The 22,260-nt window shown below is 44.4% G+C and overlaps 1 protein-coding gene across 1 annotated transcript in view; it reads left to right on the forward strand.

The window, feature by feature from the left end:
- Positions 1-1,608: 1,608 nt before the first annotated feature.
- LOC142579172 (uncharacterized) overlaps positions 1,609-22,260 on the forward strand; it is a 29,557-nt gene continuing 8,905 nt past the window's right edge. The window contains exons 1-6 of the mRNA XM_075689126.1: positions 1,609-1,925; positions 2,395-2,603; positions 3,810-3,984; positions 7,082-7,354; positions 8,545-8,648; positions 19,965-20,138. Coding sequence (XP_075545241.1) covers positions 1,835-1,925; positions 2,395-2,603; positions 3,810-3,984; positions 7,082-7,354; positions 8,545-8,648; positions 19,965-20,138 — 1,026 coding nt within the window. The 5' untranslated portion in view covers positions 1,609-1,834. The remainder of the gene's footprint in view (positions 1,926-2,394; positions 2,604-3,809; positions 3,985-7,081; positions 7,355-8,544; positions 8,649-19,964; positions 20,139-22,260) is intronic.

Raw genomic sequence — 22,260 nt, forward strand, 5'->3', positions numbered from 1 at the left:
ATATCTTGCACAACGTATTTCGCATGTCTGAAAACGAGCAATAGTGAACCACCTAAAAATTATGGCCTCCAAGACTGGCTAACGCCACACAGGCTTCATTGCTGGGCCAAGGTCTCGGAGGTCAAGCAAAGCTGCTTTGTTCTACGTCACCTTTATGACTTTGCATAATGTTTAACAAGAGTTCCCCAGACTAACTTTCTACCATGAGCACGGTAAGCCGTAGTGTAGAGCTGCACAACGTCGCAATACCACGGCTACGATGGCTACTACGGTGCTTCGCCGTGGAACCGAAACTAAAACTACATTGTGGCATTTCTCAAAAATGAGAAATAACATAAAATGCATGTAATCAAAGTAAGTGCAATTTCTTATAAATATATTTATTTATGACTATACAAGATGTATTTGTTAATTCTTTATATTTTCAGCCATGGGTAGCCAAAATTTAAACCAGCGCATGGCCAGCGTGTAAGCCAAGAAAAGCCCAGTGCTCCGCATGGAGGTGGTTGTTGATGTGCTGCCGTCAGCATCTCTACTACCGTTATAGCTGTGCTGTTGACTCTCGTGTTCATTGCCGACCAGCCTTGCGCCCGAACTGTTTTCCTTTCATAACTACGCTCACTCATTGATCACAGCCTGGTCCACTGCCTTCATGTCTTCCATATCGAACTACGCCAAAAGGATGGCGCTGCTGGGGGCGCGCATCTTCGGAGAAGTTTCTCGTCCTACGAACAAGAAGTCCATGCGGGTTGTCCAGTTATTCAGTGACGTCCCCCATGACCTGAACCCTGAGGTCGTGGACTGGTATCCACCGCATCACCAGTTGACCACTCTCATGTTTCGTCTTCGAATGCATGGCTTGTACAGAGACGAACATCAGGACTTCAAAGAAGAAATGAGACGTCTTCGTAGGCTGCGAGGCAAAGGAAGACCGAAGAAGGGCGAAGGAAAACGAGCTATGTTGGCAAAGAAGTGATTCGTGTATTGAACTGCACAATAGAAAACAATTATAGCAAATATAGTTTTGTGGCTGGTTTTCGTCTTTGTCTTTCGCTTCTTTACCGCGTGCATTCTATAACACGGACGTTAACTTCTGACCAGAAATAAACACTGGCTTCCGTACTTCCGGCGCAGTAATTGGAATTAGGAAGCCCACCCTGTGTTTTTCGGAAAACAGTGATGCAGTGAAAATATCAAATAAGGTTATTTACATGTCCGTATACGTAACGAGAGTTGCACTGTTGTAATTGCGTTGATTAGCCCAATGAAGCAAAACAAGTGGGCTGCTTTACATTAACACAAAAACTTAATGCAGCTCGAAAATGCAACGATTTTTCTAATGAATAATACCTGAAACGGCTTTTATCAGCACATCACACATAATTATTGGCTACCTACGTCGTACGGGGTGAAAATAAAATTTATGGTGTGTAACTACACAGCTGCAGTTCAAAAGGGTTAATCAAGAAGCATTATGAACAAACGAGGATAGTAGAACACTTCTAGGGGAAGAGTTGTTTAGATGACACGCCGGTAGATCCATGCAAGAATGGTCTACCCCTACGGAACGGCTGCACCACAGTACACAAAAAACGTCGATTGTCACGTGACAAGGGTGGCTGTTCCTGTTCCTGTCAACAGGACTCAAAAAACAAGCTGTTTCTGTTGTGAAATCTGTAAAAGTTCACCGCTTCACTATTAAATGGCTGTGCTATCAGCCCTTGTAAACTAAGTACTGCTAGTCACAGTGCTACTGCTATTTTCAGTGTTTTGGGCGCGGGCTCAATCTTGATCATCTGTGGCGCAACCTGCAACTTTGGTGCGAGGTCTCGGCATGACGACGCTACGGGCAGACGTGGTGGTAACTGCGCCAAAAAAGTCTATTACGGACGTTAAAACACCACGACAACAGACAACTAAGCTGTGTGAGTAAGGGAAAATATTCGCTATGGTGTGATCTGAGCGGAGATGATGCGGAGACTTGTTTACTGGTTCTGGGCGCCGCGCGAACATTTGTTGCGTGGCTTGATTATGTGATGCCGCCGCCTTTGCTGCGGCGAACGTGACTTTAGTTCAAGCCGTTAACAGGTGTGAGTTTTAGAGAAGGCTTGCCAAATGATGTCAACGATGTTGCGCTCAGCTGTGCCCTGAAAGTTGCTGGTCGTGCCATTTGCAGCTGCGTTTTCCGGCCGCTGTGTTTCAAAACTGATAGAATTCTGTACATAGTGCCGTAGTGACAGGTGTTCTGTGCATGTGAACAAGTTCTGTAAACGTAACTTTTTGTATCGATTTTGCCTGCGATCGGTGCAAGTCAAGGACTCCGTACTTTTTCGTTTTTGAATTCTTGAAGAACATAAAATGCGAACGCAGTTTGTGGTTAACCTTTTAACGCAGGTGATGACCTGGAAGCTGAAGCATTTCGTGAATGGCGGCTAGCAAACGATCAGCTGCTGCACTTCTACAAAGTCAACAAACATCGGCTTGACGAAATTGATTATGGAAAAGTGGCTGCGTCTTTGAGCCCTGTTGTGGCATCCTGCTTTCCTGGCTCATCATGGAAAGATTTTGCTTGTGCTTTGGGTATTCCCGCCTCCGAACTGGAGGTGAGTGTGTTATTCTTTACGCTTTTGCGTGGCGTAGAACTCTGGTCCTTTGAGCTCAAAACTTCATAATTTTTTTCTGACCTGCGTACATAACCTGTGACAGTTGACATGACCTGTAACAATTACTTTCATAGCCCTCCTTACGAATTTTCTTGATGTCTGACTGGCTGCATGCCATAATGGTGATCAGACGACAACCCAGAGAGACCGCCCCAAGTTGGCTTCTTTGGAAAATATCTTGCAAATGATTTGGTACCAGTTTCTGTTCAAGTCATTCATTAAACGATAAGGTTCGTATTAGTAGATGAGCATCATTAACTCCATCGAAGTGACTGTCTGCCCATGCCTTAAGACTGGTGAACTCATTTACGTTCTCCTATTTACTAAAGTTCTGCAGAAGCCTGAAAAGTAGAGGAAGGTTCACTTATTGACATCCACTTGAATACAACACAAAGACAGATCTGTGTTTCACTACTTATGTTGATAAATTCGGTTTTGCCTCACCGTCTTCTGCTCTCCTGCTTAGCTAAGAAAGAAATTGACCAAAAAAAATCTAGTGCAGAGCTTGAATTCCAGCCCACATTTAACAAAACATTATCTCTGCAAAGCTTCTTTCTCATTAGAACCCCTTTTTGGTTTCCTGTAGATATTTAATTGGCTGGTTAATTATTCTTTTCTATTTTTATATCTTAACTAGAGCTTCAGTGTTCTTGCAGACCTTACATGACCAACATAATTAATTGGATTACATACCCCATAAATGTGGTCATCTCTACACTCCTAGGACTCCTGGTCAACATTACAATGTAGGTTAACTGATAAATATATAGCACTGTGCTATGATTATTTCATGATTTCAGCATATTTCTGCATTTTCTAACCTGTATGTGGCATGCCTTCTGTCTCTGAGCTCCCAAGTCATTGCTTGGTGAGGTAGGCATATTTAATTACTCCTTATTTTCCTCACTGGTAACATGCATAGCTAGACATGTAGTCATGATTGTAGCCCTAAATTTTATACAAACTATCAAAGACAAATTAAAACAAAATAATCAGATGCCAAAAAAACAAATGTCAATGAAGCAAGCAAGTTTATAAAGGCTAATAAAAGTGAATGAGATAAGTGCACTATTGCATTTTTATAGAAACAGTTGTTTAGTGTACTTTAGCTGTAGCTTTGACTAATGATCTGTCTCTGTTTACCAGGGTGTGGAGCAGCGGGCTGAATGGTACAAGCTGATGCCCCTGCAGGTAGCATTGCAGTACTTATACCCTGCTCTAAAGGCCTGCTCAAAATGCTGCAGTCTCGGCCACCTGGTTGACATCCTGAGAGAACAAGGCCGCTTGGATGTCCTCAATAAGATCTCACAGCAAGTTAAAGGTGCGGGAGAAGTGCTGCAGGCCATTAGGCTGTTCTTACCTTGCTACACATAGCTTCAAGCATAGCCTTCCATCCATTGTTTCACAGTGCCAGCCCTGTTTCACTGAAATTAAATAGGAGCCAGTGACCCACCATGGTGACTCAGTGGCTATGATATTTTGCCACCAACCATTTGGCTATAGGTTCAATTTCATGTAGTATTTTGATGGGCTGGAACATAAATGCTCTTGTGTGGTGTGCCTTGAGAGAGAGAAGTTTTAATGAAAAGTGCAGAGGTTGGCCAGAGGAGCATGTCTTTGGCCTTCACACAGGCAGTGGCGTAGCGACAGGGGGGGCCGGAGGGCTGTGGGCCCCGGGTGCAAGGGGCCAGTGGGGGGTGTCATATACGTCTGAAGACACCCGGCAATTATCGATATCCTCGCCTTCCTCGACTACAAACGGGGGGGTGACAGAAGACCTATGGGCCCCGGGTGCCAGACGACCTAGCTACGCCACTGCACACAGGTGTAAAGGATGAGGAGTGATGATGGAAAATTAATTACTATGTGCTTTGGATGCACATTACACAACTTCAGGTGGTCCTAAGCACTGCATTATGATGTCTGTCATAGCCGTTCGGTTGCTTTGTGAGTTGAGCTTCATAAATAAAACAGTCATTGGAGCCAATGGTCGGTGGCAGACATCTTATACCTGCCATCACCAGAGGAGAACAAAGGAGGGACAGTAGAAACACAGTGAGATCATAGGAGCAGCCTGATTGGTTGACTTGAGCACTGACATCATTAACAAAATACTCCTGACAATTGGAGAATGTGTGCACGCCAAGGAGGAAAAAGAGGGCAGTACATCTGAGCACTGTCAATAGCAGTGGTACCACAGACTAGAGGGCGTGCCAAAATAGAAAGGGAGGGGAGTGGAGGCAGAGGTTAGCACCACTGTTGCTGAGGTACATGAAGAGAAAAATCAAGCTACAACTACATCACATAAGCATATAATACCACTTGTATTGTGGTTTCAAATAGTCACGCTTACAAAAGGAAAAGCTGAACAAAGAGCAATAATCTGGCATCATGTACATTTCAAGGTGCAAGGGCAGCTGAATGACTGTCAGGCTTGAAGGTGCACTTGAGCATACAGACATAGCACTGCACAATGATGCAGTGCCGTGCCTGTGTGTTCACATACTTTTCTCACATCCTCATCTTGTTTTTTGCTACAATATTGTTCCAACATGGCATGCAAACAAGTCTGAATTGCTATCCTACAGTTACTGTCACTTGAGCCAACATTCAGAAGCCCAGAAGAAATGGGTGTTGCAGTTGGCTAACTGTACTTGTTATTGCTGGCATTGACTTATTACTGCTAGCAAAGCACCTTTGGGAATAGTCTACATGAACAGAGAAAGGGCCACCATGGCTACAGTTTGTTGGTAGTGGCCTGTTGTGGCTTTGACAGCTTTAGGAGTGGTAACATATCAGGTTGCTACCCAAACATGGTGATAGTGTGTCCAAAATGTTTGTTCAGACCATGTGGCTTGCACAGACATTGCTTCTGTCTGCAAGGCAGTCTCTGCTGGTAACGTCACAATATATTAAGTTAGCAGGGGTAATGAAAATAAAATGAGCAAAGTTCTCTTAGTGTATTCACACAAGATATTAAACAAGAAAACTTGGTCATAAGAAAGTTGTTGCTCAAAACATATATAAAGTCCATATTATGTCATTGCATCATCATGAAATAAGATGCAAATCACAATGTAATAAGTGTGAGTGCCCAACACAATTGCATTTGCCGAAATCAGATATTGAGCGAGGTTAATTTTCAGCGACATAAACTTTTTATCGAAGTGGAGAAAGGCATTTGAAGTGAAAATAGGCTATTTCAGAAATACATTGCCGCAAAAAGTACTTGAATGCATTCAAAATAAGCGGAATTATAGGCAGTCAAACACGGCCTTTGCTATGCTCCTGTTCCTCCTTCAATGCTTTGCACCGCGAAGGCAACGGCGGAGCGGGATGTGCCCACAACACTCTGCTTTCTAAATGTCACCATGACGCGCAGTTAAAATTTCATTCTGGATGTTACTGTAGAAGCCATGACTTCCGATTTTGGTGCCTACAGCGCACTAAACTTAAGCCAAACACGGTTGTCCTCAGCAAGCCTTGGTGTGCTTAGCCAGTAGACTCATGGCGGCACGCTGTGGTGGCCGCAGTATCTACGCTACATAGCCGATCGCAGCTGCCAGTAGCAGCCACATATGGGAATCTGCTTTGTTATGAAATAAAGCATCCATAAGAGAATGACGAGCAGGCTTCTGTTGAAAAGAGTGTGTTTGGGAGAAAGGTGACTTTGTGTTCCACTTGCAAGCACGCACCACATACAACAGCAAAACTTGGTTGAGATGTTCACATCAGCATATGCTACCCACAAACTATGTTATTTCACCAAGCCCGAGGGGTGGTTCAGAGCCCCTTTAAAGAAGACTGGCTGTGTTATTGACTAGGAGGACTTTCTTCAGCAGCAATAATACAAAGTGGTAGGACAGCTACAGCTCATTCCTGGAAGTCGGAAGGGTTGTGCTTGTTGTAGTTCTTTATTTCTAATAGGGAATATTCATATGCCATCGCATATGCCATTTTGTTGTCATATTCGGAACTTCCACTGTGGTCCTGAAGATAAGGAAATCGAGTTAATATGTAGATGATGGCTGTTCAACAATATGGCAGCCTCGATGACATGAGCTCACACTCCCCATAACAAGGGCGTGTACGCCTAGAGAAAAGGAAGGGGGTTTAAAGTAGGAAATGCAAGCTGGCAGCGTGTGCAAAGTCTAGAAGGCTCCAAATGCTGGCATTAGAGATCATCCATATCCGGTAGGCTTCCAGGTCTGCTGCTCGTACAGGAAAGATAGCATTTATGGTCTGCCAGATGAGGACCAGATGGGGGGTTGATGAGCATCCGCCCAACCCGTCGGGACTGAGCAGCGGGAGCATGCTTGAAGGATTTGGTTGCGATCCCCACTCTGGGACAGTACTGCTTAGTTAGACTGAGTGATGATGCAAGAGTTGAACCTACATTGCCACTTCCTGTTATGCAGGGTTTCTCATGGAGCCCCCTTATGGCATCTGCTATTTCGAGGAGAGGCTTCACCAGAAGTTAGAAGACCTGCAGAGCCCGCTTTCATCGATCGATTCTGGTGTATCCAGCCTGAATTCAGAAGTTTGTCTCAATGGCACCACAGTCAAGGATAGCATCCTTATTGGGTCTGCCTCAAGGCAAGCTGCGCTGCCTTGTCCACCAAATTCAAGAAATGGAGTATTTGTTCCTGAAGTATTTTCTCCTGAATACAACAGTCATGGTACACTTCCAAGTAAGTTTAGAGTGATGTAAAGCTGGGTAGTGGTGGCTTTTCATTTTCGTTTTTTAATATATTACATGAGCATCAATTGCCCATTCGGTTTTGCCTTAGGATAGGCTGAGGCAGTGAAATTAATGAGAATAGTTGCCAACTGATGTTTAGCAGACTGGGGGGGATGAAAATGTTAGAAAAAAATTTGGGCAGATTAAGTAAACGAATCTTAATAGTCTAGTTATGTTGCCCTTCATTTTTTCACTGCATTCTGCTTCACTGAAAGAATGAACACACTGTGATGCTCAAAAATGTGAGAGCATCTTTCATTCACCAGTTTCACACCCCAGGGTATGTCACCATGCAGTGGAGCCATCACTCATGCAACCCTGACTGCACAGTGCTGTCAGTTTTAGACTGTGTTGTGTGAAATCAGTTAAGAGATCTCTGCCTGCATGCAAACTTCACCGCTTACCACCAGATGCCCGCATTGTTCGCAGAGCTGTTATATAACTTAGCAAGGTGGTCGACTAGGCTAGTTCATAATTCATAATGAGCCCATACAGCACGAGAGGCAACATGGGCACAAAAAACAGGATAGGGCGAGTGCTGACTTCCAATCGACAATTTATTGGTAGGTATGTAGCGTTTATACATGTTTACAAAAGATTATGCGAAACATTTTATATGAAAAAAGATCTAAAAAACAACTAAAGACCCCTGATTAGTCACTGTCACCCACTGCACATGGTTCCTTCTTCGAATCTTGTGTATTTATCAGATAAGGCTACCAATGGCTCGGTTGCACATGCGCACGGTTCTCAAGCCACTTGTGCTGCTTCGTTAATCACGCGTTTGTTGCTAAGCTCGCTTTTCCCACTCTGCATTGCAGCACATGTGGCTGTGCGCCATACTTCAAGCCCATTTTGAAGTGTGGACACTTCAAAGCATGCAAGATTAAAATTTGAGAATGGAGATGAGATTTAAATATTCAAGAAAGTAGACCAAAACACAGAAACTGCTTTCTTTGGCATTCATTACGGCAATTGGAATAAATATTCTGTTGTACTTTGGGGGTCCATCGATTTTGCTTGCCAGTCATAAAACTGACATCTTGATTGCAAAGTTGTTAAAACAGCAGCTTGACGTTGTTACATGTCGTGTCTGGGTTAAACATAAAAGCTAATGCCTGCCACTATTTTGTTCCCTAGGCTTCACAAATCACAGCACTGACAGTTCACCTCTCAGCAATAGTGAATGCAACCAAGACGAGGAATCCACCTGCGAGTCTCTGATTGATAAGATACTGCCAAAGGTGAGCACTGTTGCATCTTTGCACCGATAGGGATTCCAAAGACAAGCTGAAAGGGTATGTGAAGTTTGTGACAGTTGTGAGCTCAGGCACTCCTTTTGTTTCTTTACTTTAACATTGGGATTGTGGTGCAGGTTTGGTGTCATTTTCTTTTTTGTGAATATGGAATAATTTGATTTGATTAGCAAAAAAAGTGCAATGAGTTAGCGTTGTTTTCAGGTCTTATGTCCTCGAAAACATTGGCCAACCAAACAATGAGAGTGTCAGAAAAGTAAAGCAGTATATGAAAAGAAAAACTTCATAGAAAAGCATTTTATTTCATTTTTACTTGGCCAACAATCGAAAGGTTCAATAGTGCACGATGAACTTGAAGAAGTGGGTATCAGTGAATACACTGGTACCTCCTACAATACAATTGCGAAAGGTGCGTTAGATGTTCCCGAACCCACATGAGTATGTGCCATTGAGCTCGGACCCTTTCTGCACTATCACCAGGATCCCCTTATATATATCACCCTTTCTGCCCACATGATGATTTTTTCTTGTGATGGACGCCGCAAAAATTACAGAAGTTAGTCATATACTGCTTTTGCTGTAAAAGGTAGCACCGAGTAGACTCATTTGTGGGCGCTTTAGGAATGTGCGTGAGGAGTGGTGGCGTGGGCGAATAGATGGGGAGGGGTGGGGGGGTATGCCGCTTAATTTTGGGGAGGGCCCGGTCCCCCCCTTGGGTACGTGCCTGATACTCAGTCTGCTCTATGTAGTATTGTTAAAGGATACTCTGCGCTTATAAGCGCTCATTTAGAGAGTGTGTAGCTTTCTTTGAAAACATCAATGCCGGCTGGATACTTACATACTGAGCAAGGCACGCTACAGTATTGTGGGGGCTGTCACTTGTTGCCCATTTGGCAAAGGGTCAAACAAATGTAGTGGCATAGGGATATCACAACCACCTCCTATAGGTCATGAACAGTACTTACAGAGCTACCACTGTACAGTGAAATCTTGATATAACGATTCGCACGGGACTGCCAAAAATTGTTCGTTATTCTGAAAGGTCATTATAGTAAAACCCCAAAATTAACCATTCCGCCCATCAGCCCATCAATTCATAAGTTTTCACTGTCTGAACTATCAATGCAAATGTCACTGTTGGCTCTCGGCTTATGCTGTTGCTATTTTCCATAAATTCTGCAGCCACACACCACTGAAGTGCCGTATAGTAAGAGTGACGTGCACAAAGCAGACACTGACGCTGAGAAAGCTACTGACAAAAAAGAAGCTCCATGTCACTTCCAAAGTGCAACGTTTCTTGTTTGTTTGTTTTCACATTCCTTGCCGTGGACGCCGCAACTGTCTCACTTAAGGCAGACACCTGAACTATTGCAGAGTGCAAGCGCGCATAAACAAACGTCATCCAGAATGTGCAAAGTGTGACCATGTGGCATCCCCGCTGGTTACACTTCTCCACGCGAACAGTTATAGCACAGCCACAGAAAGAAGCAAGAAATAAAGAGGCATGCATCGAAAGAATGACGAAAGAAGGAAGAGACGCACCTCCAATGCTAGGCGACACTCGTCTGGGCAGGGCATGTGCTCGCAAAGCCCGATGCATCGTTGCCTCCAAAATAGATTTCGAAAAAATTCTCTCTCACTTCTTTTTTTTTTTTTCCCGCACCGGCTCAGGTTTTCCAAATCCATGCTGCTGTGAGTATTGGCTACCATGAAAGATGCACAGAAATCTAAGAATCCCCAGATTTCAGAATATTAGTTTGTAGTACTGAGGCGTTTTTAACATGACACGGAAGCTGAATAACAATCATTGTTCTGTAGTTTGTAGTACTGAAATATTTTTACGTCGAAACCATAAGAAGTCAGCTGGGGATTTCTGAAAAGATTGTTAACCTGAACATTCCATTAATATGGTGTTGGTAGTAACGAGATTTCACTGTACTGTACTGTATTTCACTGGCAGTCTTTGATCAACAACAATGACGTACCAATGTTGGCTCTGTTCCCTGTCACCGCTTCCCGCTTTTTGTGTCAAATCGCCATAGCCAGAACTGGACTACAAAAGCAATTTCCTTCATCCTGACTGCTTATTCCTTAGTTCAGGTGCTTAGGTAGAAGTTGCACGAACTCGTCCCCTGAGGTAGGCCTAATATTCATAGAACGAGATTAACACAAACTCAAACTCGATTTGAATGACTGGCAATGGCTTAAAATCACAAATTTCAACTTCACAAGGACGTTAATAAATTACAGGGTTTTACGTGCCAAAACCACTTTCTGATTATGAGGCACGCCATAGTGGAGGACTCTGGTAATTTCGACCACCTGGGGTTCTTTAACGAGCACCTAAATCTAAGTACATGTGTGTTTTCGCATTTTGCCTCCATCGAAATGCGGCCGCCGTGGCCGGGATTCGATCCTGCGACCTCGTGCTCAGCAGCCCATAGCCACTGAGCAACCACGGCGGGTACAAGGACGTTTCAACTCACTTTAACCATCAAATAAATATTGGGTGTCCCATCTAACTTAGCCAAGCTGCTAAAAGAAAATAATAATAAAAACATGATCTGACAACCTAACACTGTAGGTCTCGTATAGTAAAACCTCTTTAAACTGTACCCGCTTAAACAGTAGTTTCTTAAAAGTACTTAAGTCAAATCCCACACTCAGCAGCCATTGAACATAATGTGTTTTGTATCTGCATAAACCACACCACATACCTGCCAACCCTCCCAATTCGTCCGGGAGACTCCCGACTTTCAACTGAACTTTTTGATTGTACGATCACTGTCTTATATATCTCGAAAAGTCGTCTCTGTTTGCGCAATAATGGTTTTTGCAAAACCGGCACCGCGGAATCTACAGCCACATCGTAATCGTCAGCATCACCAAAAACGGCCTCACTAGCACCATCAGTATCATCAACTAAGCAGCTGACTGCGGTGCCTAGTAAGCCGACCAAAGCCAGAGCCAATGTAGCTGAGTAGAACTTGTTGCTGGGCGAGTTGGTTGGGATCTAATGAATACATTGTTGCGCCAAAAAAGGAAAATAAAGACTCGGGAGGGAGATTACGAAACAACAGATTGCATTTCATGCATGCCTTCCTCCATGGTGCATCTTGTTGCTGCTGCATGTGTGTATGATTAGTGTTGGCTAGGCCGTGTGTGTGCGGTGCACTGTGTAAAGTTACAATCCTCGTGTGCTTGATGCCATGGCGCTATCAGAGCCCAAGAAAAGGTATTTGCAGTTCTTTCGATCTTATACTTCTGAACTTCCATGCTTTTTGACATCAAGAATAGCAGAACATTTTGCAGTTTGTACAATATGGGGATGCGACGTCAGCGTGTCTCATGTTCACAAAAAAGACTTGAAACTGCATGTTTTCACGGCAAAGCATCAAAACTATGTTCGCACAGCTGAGCAGCAAGACAACATAGTGAACTTTCTCCAGAACAACTGCAACGACAGTGTCATATGTATGGAGTGCCTGTTTACGGGATTCCTCGTCGAACGCAACCTACCCGTTAGTGTCAGCGACCACGTTGGGCCTCTTCTGCAGAAAATGTTCCCGAAATGCAACGAGGCGAAGCATTGTGGATGTGGACACAACTCTTAAGTGCAACTCTGAAGAATGTGGAGGTGGCCATCCTGAAATTTATTTCACACGCATCGCTCTTGAGTCTTTGTTTCTTTATTCAGAGTTTCCCTCAGCTGCTGCCCCGAGATTCCAATGAATCTGCTGAAGGCGCTTTAGATGCTCTCGAAGCTGAGTTTACCACACTACAGGCATACAGTCTTCAAGAGGACATTCTGAATGAAGAAAGGTGGGACGTGCAGTGGTCTATGGTTGGAAAAATGAAATACACTGATGAAAAACATGTTTCACCGAGTTGCTAAGGTGATGCTCGATTTACTCATGATACCGCATAGCAAGGCAGAGTGTGAGAGGATTTTTAGCGCGGCGTGAAAAACTAGGGCTGAATTCCCCTCATCAATGTGCAACACAACCCTCCAACGCCTGCTGCTAGTGAAGGGCCATCAGTCTGGACCATGTTTTGAGCAAAGCTACTTCGACAAATTTTTGAAGTGAGCAAAGTCTGCTACTGCAAGGTCCCTGCAGAAGGACTCGTCGAACACTGCCTGAAAGTTTAAACGAAACAACCCCCACCTCCCCTTTGGCGCAAATAAGAAGGCTCCCGATTTTTTATCTCGCCAGGTTGGCAGGTATGGTACCAATCTTATTGCATACGCATCGGTTAACACATAGTGTTTCCACTTTTCGTCGTGAAATCGTGGCGGTACGTCGGCCCGGCAGAACGAGCCTCACATATAGGAACGGCCTCCAAGCGCAAATGCACAGGCCACTTGACAGGGTGAAGCCACATCAACATCAGTATCATTTTGGCGCTGTGCCAGAGTCGGAGCGTTGTGGCCCGTGTTGTCATTTCATGCAAGCTAGGACAAAAATCGGGTGCTCAGCATAAAACAAAAATTGGACATCATTCATGCTGTCGAACGTGGCATGAAGAAGTCTGTGCTGTCATGCGAGAGGGATCTACCATTGACTACGGTGTGTGGCATGTGGAATGCGAAAGAGAAATTGGTTGGCAGTGCTGCTGTGACCGTGAAAATATGTTGGCTACAAAGTTCGACTCTTTGAGATTCGAATTTTCGCCATCATTGCTTCTGTTATTGCCGAAGGGTCGCCTAACGACAGCGATGAGCACAACATGGAAGGCGACAGCACGGGTGATTCAGGCTCAACAGTGGCAGATGCTGCAAGTTACGTCAGCCTCATGCGGGTGTTCGTCGAGAAGAGGGAGCTGGTGGAAAAGCTGGCTCGTAGCTTGAGCGAGTTTGAGGCCGCCGTCGTCACTGCTAGCCCACTGCGGCATCAAATGAAAATAACATACTTTTGCCGCGTGAAGTGAATAAATACTGCATGTTTCCTGCACTTTCATCTCACTATCTCATAGTTCCGTTTTTGACAGGTAAATGGGCAATCTCACGCCATTTCAGTTAAGCAGTACTACTTTTTATCATGTTTTCTGAGCTCCAGCCAACTACAGCTTAACAAGGTTTCACTGTAATCATATCTTGCATCGCGTTTCTCTTTCCCTTACCTTTCCTTTTTTTGTTTTTTCTCTCTGTGACGTTTTCTTTCAATGGTCGATTTCACTGAAGCTGGCAGCTCGTTTCGTCCGTCCCTCTGTAGCCAGAATGACGCTGCTGCGCACAACAGGTCAACATTGTTCTTCAAGCTCGTGAGGACTATTCGAGCTTCTGTGCACATGCTAAAAGGCAGAAGGAGTGCGTAAAGCCGTTACAAAAGCTACACAAACACCACACTGGCCAGCTGCTGCGCCGCTTGCTGGGTACCCCTCTGAACTGGTGGTGCCACCATGTGGTCACTGGTGGCAGCGTATGAAGCTCTCCCATCATGTGACAGAGAATTTTAAAAAGTATCAAAGGACTCTAGTGTTACTGTTGCGTGATTTTAGTGCATGAATTAATTTACGGCTAGTGCTGCGCTGCAGACTGAAATTTTGTTTTTGACAAATGTGACAGACAACTGTTTGGTTTTTGCAAACACAAAATTTAAGAATCCTACAGGTAGTTGCAAACATGTCTTATTACGAGCCTACATCATACTCGTTCAAGAAATATAGTGTAGTATATTAAGGTTTAGCTATTTTTGTACTGGTATAGGCTAACCTGAGCCCGAAGCAAGGAAACTTGGATGTTCACTGAAATTATGAATTCAGAAAAATTATTTCGCCCATGAGACAAGGTGTAGGAACTCTGTAAAATTCCGACTTGACATTCCGTGAATGGTCTGCGCTTGCTCTACAATAATTTGCAGCATCTGCTGAATGAATGTGACATATTGGGCATGTATATTACAGTGTACAGGCTACACGATATAGCTATTTTGTTTATTAATTCCTTTATTTTGTAATAACTGAGTTTTTCCACTGTAAGATTGGCCCTTGCGCCATAAAACAACAAATTCATCATTCCACTGTAAGAAAAAGTATGTTTACTGTACCAATCACGCTAACACACTAGAAGGTGCTTTTTTAGTTGTTGTTTATGAATGTTTTGACTGTTTACCTGTAGCCATAACATGTTTCATTGAATGTGCTTGGTGCTTCATCCCTGTAAATTTTAAAAAGGTTGAAATTTGTGCTTGTTACTGAGCACCGTCATCTGCCCCGACCTTTTGTGATAGTATGTATGATTGTTTATGCCAGGTAAGGGTTTTTTCCCGGAGCAGCAATCTTATTTATGGGCAAATTTAATTTCCTCAACATTTCCTGGTCAGGCATGTGTCCTTTATTAACTTTGGCTTCCACAGAATCGAATGCATATATATCAACATATGTGCAGATTTCATTCAACTTGAACCAGGATTTTACTTCTTGTACAGTCCTAACAGGCACCACATCATCTCCTTTAGATCTTGTTCTGACATCATCAACAGCTATATCTAAGGTTACACACTCACCCGGCTTGAGCGATCACAATGTCTTGCATTTTTCCATTAGCCTGACAATTCTACCATTGCATAACAGTCTTAAAACCATTCATGACCATAAAAATGGCAGCTCCACCACCATCGACAACGAACTTGCTCTTTTTCTTGATTCTTTCCTGCTTGATGTCAGCACGCACTCACTGGGTACTAACTGGAATAGTATATGCAAAAGGAAAATTCACGATCTTGTCTACCAGTTATCTTGTGCATTTTCTCGAATAACAATGCTTTTTGGTATACTAAACTTTTGAAACGCCTAAGAGAAAAAAAATGTCTTCTTCGCACAATTAAGTGGACACAAAACTAGGCTGAATGGTCTGCCTACAATGAATCTACCGTGGCCTACTCATCTGCGATAAACACTACTAAATTTGCACTTTTCAGTACTATGTACCCTCCCTAACATGCTTATAAATAATCTAAAAGGCTTCTGCAACGTAGTAAGGCCTAGTGAATCGAAATTTATATTGCTTAGCACGTCTTCCAGTGAACCTGTACCACAGCAGTACCACGTTCAGTAGGCAAACCATTGCGGGCACGCCCTGCTCTGCTGTATCCTTCGCAGTGCAAGGCATTGAAGAAGGAACGGAAGCAGCGTGAAGGGGATCATATGAGAACTTTGATTGCCAATAACTCCACTGCTGCTGAAGGCACTAAAATACTTTTCATGGCAAGGTATTTCTGAAATAGTCTATTCTAACTGGAAATGCATTTCTCGGCTTCGATAGAAAGTGGTTCAGGGCCCCTTTAAACTTTTCTTGGTTGTTGCCATTGCTCTACTTCCGCTGATTGGCACATAGACTGCCTTTTAAGTTTAAGAATTCTTGTTCTTGCTGCTGAGTGAAATCGTGCAACCTACTCTGTGGATCGGCCATGAATCGGGTGTTGAAAAGACTGTTACAGTCAAACCCACTTATAACAATATGCAAGTGCCACAAAAATTCCATTGTTAAACCCATAATTGTTATAACCAGGTTGCATGAAAAAAGCAAACTGGGGGGATGGCAGAGCTGTTGTGAGAAAACTATAATGGGGGAATGGCGGGTGCCCTTCCCTACCACTTTCCTCCATCTGGCTGCTGATTGTATTGACTCGTTTAACTGTTTAACTTTGCTTCCTGCACGCTCCGATCATGTGTAACAAGCCGTGGCTGTCGGCGTCAAGACTGGCACTGCTTTAACAACTGCAAAGAAGGGTCACAGACGCCATGTGACATGCAAGCTCTGTGGAGGCATTGCTTTGGTGGCCCCAAAAGGGGCCTTTCAAAACATGCAAGAAGGTTGCCGTGGCAGCCTCTCAGCTTGAGAAATCCAGAAGAAACGCTGGGGTGAGATCACCACAATCATCTCGCCACATACTCCTCAGTGTCTTGCACAAGAAAACCCCATGTTTGTCAGCCTTGCTTGCTTTACTCGAAGCTTGCCACCATCTTTCTCCAAAGCATGCATGTGCTCCACGTGATGCAGTGAAAGGTCCCTCTCGAAAATGAAGCCCCGGAGGGAGTGAATCATCTGCAGGGCCTCCTGTGAGGACAGCATTGAGGCAGCCTGCCCTACCGCACCATCGCTGCCGTCATCATCGCTATCCGATACAAGCTCGTTCACGACGATCGCCTCATTGGTTAGAAGTTGTGATGTTTATAATGTGTCGTCCGCATGTAGAAACTCTTCGAGTCCTGAAGCATCCTCGTCAACTGCAGACCAAAGTTCAAGCATCACTTTGTCGATGGAAGCTTCGCAGGCTTCGTAAAAGTCACTGCTGCCTCGGACAAACCATGCTTTCCTAAAGCAGTTCCGCACCATAGAAGCACTTACTTTGGATCACGCACCAAAGATAAACTGCACGGCCATCAGTAAACTGATTTCCAAGTCTGGTCACTCCCTGTTTGTCCACATGGCCATGTCGATCAAGAAGACTAACTCGTTCAGGATGCAGCACCGATACAGAACTTTATAATTGGTGATTACGCTAGCATCTATGGGCTCCCAAGTCTGCCGTCATGTTCGGCGCAGGAAAAAAACTTCTACACTTGAGAGCTTAGACATGGAGTGGTGGGCACTACAATTATCTAGAATGAGTGCCACCTTCCTCTTAGATCACTCGATACGTTGATCGAACTCCAAGAGCCACTCATGAAAAAGTTCTTGTATCATCTATGCCTTGTGGTTGTGATGTTAGCCCACCGGTATCCTGGCAGCACCGTGAAAATGGCTGGGAATTTTTGTTTTCCCAATCACTAATACAGGGCACTTGTTGCTCCCGTCAATGTTGGTGCACAAAGGCGCAGTAAGGCGCAGCCTGCTGTTTTTGCTGCCCTTACACAAGTCTTCTTTGAGTGCATACGTCTTCGATGGTGACATTTGGAAGGAGAGTCCTGTTTCATCGACAGTGTATGTATTGGTGTCATAGTTGTGGAGGATGCGGGGCAGCATTTCCTCCACCCACTTCTGCTTCGCCTCCACATCAAGTAAAGCTCCCTTGCCAGTGACAGCTTTGTAAACAGTTGTGTGCCTCTCTTTAAAGCACTGTACCAGCCACCAACTGGCTGGAAGTCCACATTGTTGAGGAGTAGGGCAAACTGCTTTGCCTTTGTAGCCAGAATTGGCCCGGTGATGGGCAAGTTCATGGCATGGGCACCGAGAAACCACTCATAGAGGACCTCTTCCACCTCCTTATAGGCACCTTGTCGAAAGCGTTTGCACCAGTTGTCGAGTGAGCAGCTTTCCTTGTCTAACCTCTCTGCCGAGTGGATGATTGTCGACACGGTCGGTTGCGATAGTCCATACTTCTTCACCAAGTTGCACACTTTTTTTGTTATCTTTGTGGTCATTCACGATACTGCACTTTGTTTCAAATCTATACCAGTGCACTTTCCTTTCACCGGCAACATTGTTCATTACCGATGATCAGCAGGCGAATCAGCCATCTTCCGTTTCGGTGGCAAGTCACATGAGGTGGAGACACTGTGTGACCAGGAACAACATCGACGCAACCAACAAAGACGAGCATGTGCAACTTACTCCATTGGCAGAACTGCACAGAATGAGGGGCCAGCGGGCCAACAAACAATCTGGGAGCAGCGCTGTCAGCTAAGTTGGCGCAGTCCATTTGTGTTTCGGAGGGTGGTGCAGCATAGAGCTATGGGTGCAGCCCATGTTTGGAGGGGTGGGAGGGCAACGGGAGAGAAGCGCACGAGGCTAGCAGTCATGCTGACATAAACATCAGAACTTCTAACCAATGAGGCGATCGTTGTGAACGAGCTTGTATCGGATAGCGATGACGACGGCAGCGATGGCGCGGTAGGGCAGGCTGCCTCAATGCTGTCCTCACAGGAGGCCCTGCAGATGATTCACTCCCTCCGGGGCTTCATTTTCGAGAGGGACCTTTCACTGCATCACGTGGAGCACATGCATGCTTTGGAGAAAGATGGTGGCAAGCTTCGAGTAAAGCAAGCAAGGCTGACAAACATGGGGTTTTTTTGTGCAAGACACTGAGGAGTATGTGGCGAGATGATTGTGGTGATCTCACCCCAGCGTTTCTTCTGGATTTCTGAAGCTGAGAGGCTGCCACGGCAACCTTCTTGCATGTTTTGAAAGGCCCCTTTTGGGGCCACCAAAGCAATGCCTCCACAGAGCTTGCATGTCACATGGCATCTGTGACCCTTCTTTGCAGTTGTTAAAGCAGTGCCAGTCTTGACGCCGACAGCCACGGCTTGTTGCACATGATCGGAGCGTGCAGGAAGCAAAGTTAAACAGTTAAACGAGTCAATACAATCAGCAGCCGGATGGAGGAAAGTGGTAGGGAAGGGCACCCGCCATTCCCCCATTATAGTTTTCTCACGACAGCTCTGCCATCCCCCCAGTTTGCTTTTTTCATGCAACCTGGTTATAACAATGCCGAGTAGGCTGGAAAACAGGTTCTATATTGTATGAGTGCACGGCGGCCATTGGGGTGGTGGGAAGTGTGCGGTGGCATGATCTTTTTTTTAAGGATTTCTCATTCCATTACCTTTCAGCATGGACACCCAGAAGCCAGACTTCATCGTTATAACCGATAATGTGGCGTGGGGGCATTGCAGTAAGCAAGTTATTTCACCATAGAAAACATATAAAATTTGATGGTGCAGCGACTTCTCATTAGTATAACCGATATATTGTTAAAACCGGTATCATTATAAGTGGGTTCGACTGTATTAGCATTCTTTTTTTTTCCTCTTTTCTTTTTATTCTTCTTTTGAGGTAAGCTGAAATGAAGTAAGTATCTTGTTTAAGGTTCTTCGCGTGCGCGAGTGTGTGATGCTTTTTCTGTGCTTGGCACATACCAGCAGAGGGGATCAACCAAAAAGCATGTCTTCATGTTGATTACGATTATGATGTTATTATTTTAATAATATGGCATATACTCAGGAGGAGTAGGCCAAGAAGTGGACAGTACCTATCTTGCCAACGCCAGCTGGCTCTCTTAAGATGATCACCATGTGTTGCTGATGATTATGGTTTCCATACATGCCCACAATGGGGGAACTGGCCAAAAACAGGCAGTACATCTTGTGCCAACAGCAGCTGCCTGTTTTTGAGATGATCGCCAAGTGTAGATGATGATAATGATTTCCATACTATCATGCATACCGACAAGAAGGGATCCAGCCAAATAGCATATCCACTTAGCCAAAATGGGGTATGTGCCAAGAACAGTATGCCAAGAAGTGGGCAGTACATATCGCGCCAGCGCCAGCTATAACTTTTTTTCTCTTTTACTTCTGTTGCAGACAAAGCTTGACAAATTAACAGTTCTTGTGTGCCATGTCGAAGAGGACATTGATCTGGCTCAAGATCTGGCCAGGACCTTGGAAACCGAATACGAGTGCTATGTCCTCACACAGGCTGAGATCCTGCCTGCTATCCATACAGATCCCACACTGATTGAGGATTTAATTCAAAAGGTTTGTGAAATCTTTGCGTTACATAAGCTTCCTTTTTGTGCTTCATTTTCTGTTCACAGCACTGGATGCACTTGCCTGCTGCATTCTACTTGCAGACTATCTGCAATGGTCAAAATATTTTTTTTTCTGAAGGAAAAGATAGAGAAGGCTGCCTGTAATGTAGGAAGCATGAAGACTCTTGCAGCATAATTCCAATTTATTACTTATTTTACTGAGCCATATCAAAATTGTGTTGCTTAATAATTCTACTCAACTCATCTAATACTGTGTCTAGAGACCGCACTCACGCTGCCAGCTGCTACAATTGGCTGACACTACAATGTATGACTTTAGAAAGTGGTACTCGCCATCAAGCAGCCGCTGGTAAGACATTGTGAGAATCTTAAGCGAAGGCACTCTGTCATTTGCTTCACTTACAGCCTTCACTTGCGTAGGATGTGCCTCATCTAACTGGTGTCGGGCCTTTCTTCTACTGTCTTAGCTGAGACAAACTAAAATGGCTCGGACTATATGCATCACTGAATAGTTTTCTTCTTCTTTCAAAATAAAATTTGTCACGCACTTCGAGTGTTTTCTCACAAAATAACACATGAAACAATGCAAGGTGCATTGTTTTGTGTGCTATTTCATGAGTAAACATTTGCAGTTCTGAATAATGAGTATCAATTTTTAGATTTACAATGGTGATTTGAAATTTTTGGTCTTGATGACATGTTTTGTCAGTTTGCACGGAAATAATGCTGCGTCTTTTTACACATGTAGTGCACCGGATGGTTGTGCGCATGCCAATCCTTTTTGTATAAATATATGGGTATTTCTATATAATAAATTCAGTTGCAGGTTGGTGCTCCTTCTGTCCCTTCTTCTATCCACTTAATATTTCGGCACCAAAGCCCACATTTTAAATGCAAGCCGCCGCACCCATCTAAATGCCACACACATTCGCCACACACCTTTGTCGAAGCACTCAAGCAGCCATATGACCTCGGCGTCGGTTACTGATGCGCATCCGATGCTAGTGTTGGCAGAGCCGGTGCCACACTCAGCTCACTCACTTGTTTGACGTGCTGACAGTGCAATTTCAAGATGGGTTCACCTTGTTTCTGCGTAGACACTGCAAACACTTGTTTTGTGTGTTTAACAGTCTTTTGTTACTGAAGTTAGTCAACAGCATCTTAGGGGAGTTGATTGGCAGGACAATAAGCAACAAACACTCACCAGAATATGTGGCTGCAATTTTGCATTTGAGGACTGTGTAAAGCACGCGATGGTATCAGGTGTGTGAAAACTCGAAAGGGCAAACTAAGAATACAGTAAAATGCCAGTAGGTGACAGGTGAATGTTTCAAATCAGGTGCGCTTTGGTTCTGTAGCCTTCGCTTCATAGCCAAGACAAGATGTCTCCGAGTATATGAGTTTGTATGGCTGCACTGGTGAAAGCTGACGCCATTGTGCTGGAATGTCGCCTGGGTGGAGCCTTCACTAAGAGCAGCCAGCCATGACTTCAGTTAACGAGATATTTTGGTTGATTTGATACTTATCGAAGGTTCCAACCAGCACCCATGCCTTTCTATTGGCCCCAAACTTTCGTTATTTCTATCCTAAAATTGGTCTTCGCCTGAGAATTAAAATGACTAGTCAGTCTGCATGCGCTTTTCCCCCTATGGGGACCCCAATAGCGACCCCTTTGCTGGCAGCGTCCATCTCAACTGAGCGTAGCAGACAGTGAATGCACTGAACACATCATTTCCCATCGAAAATGTTTATTTTTGGCCTCCCTTAGGAAAATTTTCAAGCAATAACAGTAGCGTACAACCATCTGATTACAGCAATTACTCAATTCTAAGAGTGCCCCCCCCCCCATGAAGAATCGAAAAACTGCGTTTGTGGCATTTTATGCTTTGCCGCATAATACAGCTGTATTGCGGCAAAGCTAACCTTAGGAAACTGGTCGCCACTTTGTAACAGATATTAACGCGACAGCGTTAAGGAGCTCGTGTCGCAGAAAAGTTGGCGTCGGCGGCGTTGGCCGTGAGCGAAAAATCCCGGAAGGCAATTCATAAATAAAAACAACTTGCAAGATGAGCTGCGTGGAAATCGAACCAGGGTCTCCGGAGTGTGAG

The sequence above is a fragment of the Dermacentor variabilis genome, chromosome 4 (assembly GCF_050947875.1).
Source record: "Dermacentor variabilis isolate Ectoservices chromosome 4, ASM5094787v1, whole genome shotgun sequence".
In the NCBI taxonomy this organism is placed as follows: Eukaryota; Metazoa; Arthropoda; class Arachnida; order Ixodida; family Ixodidae; genus Dermacentor; species Dermacentor variabilis.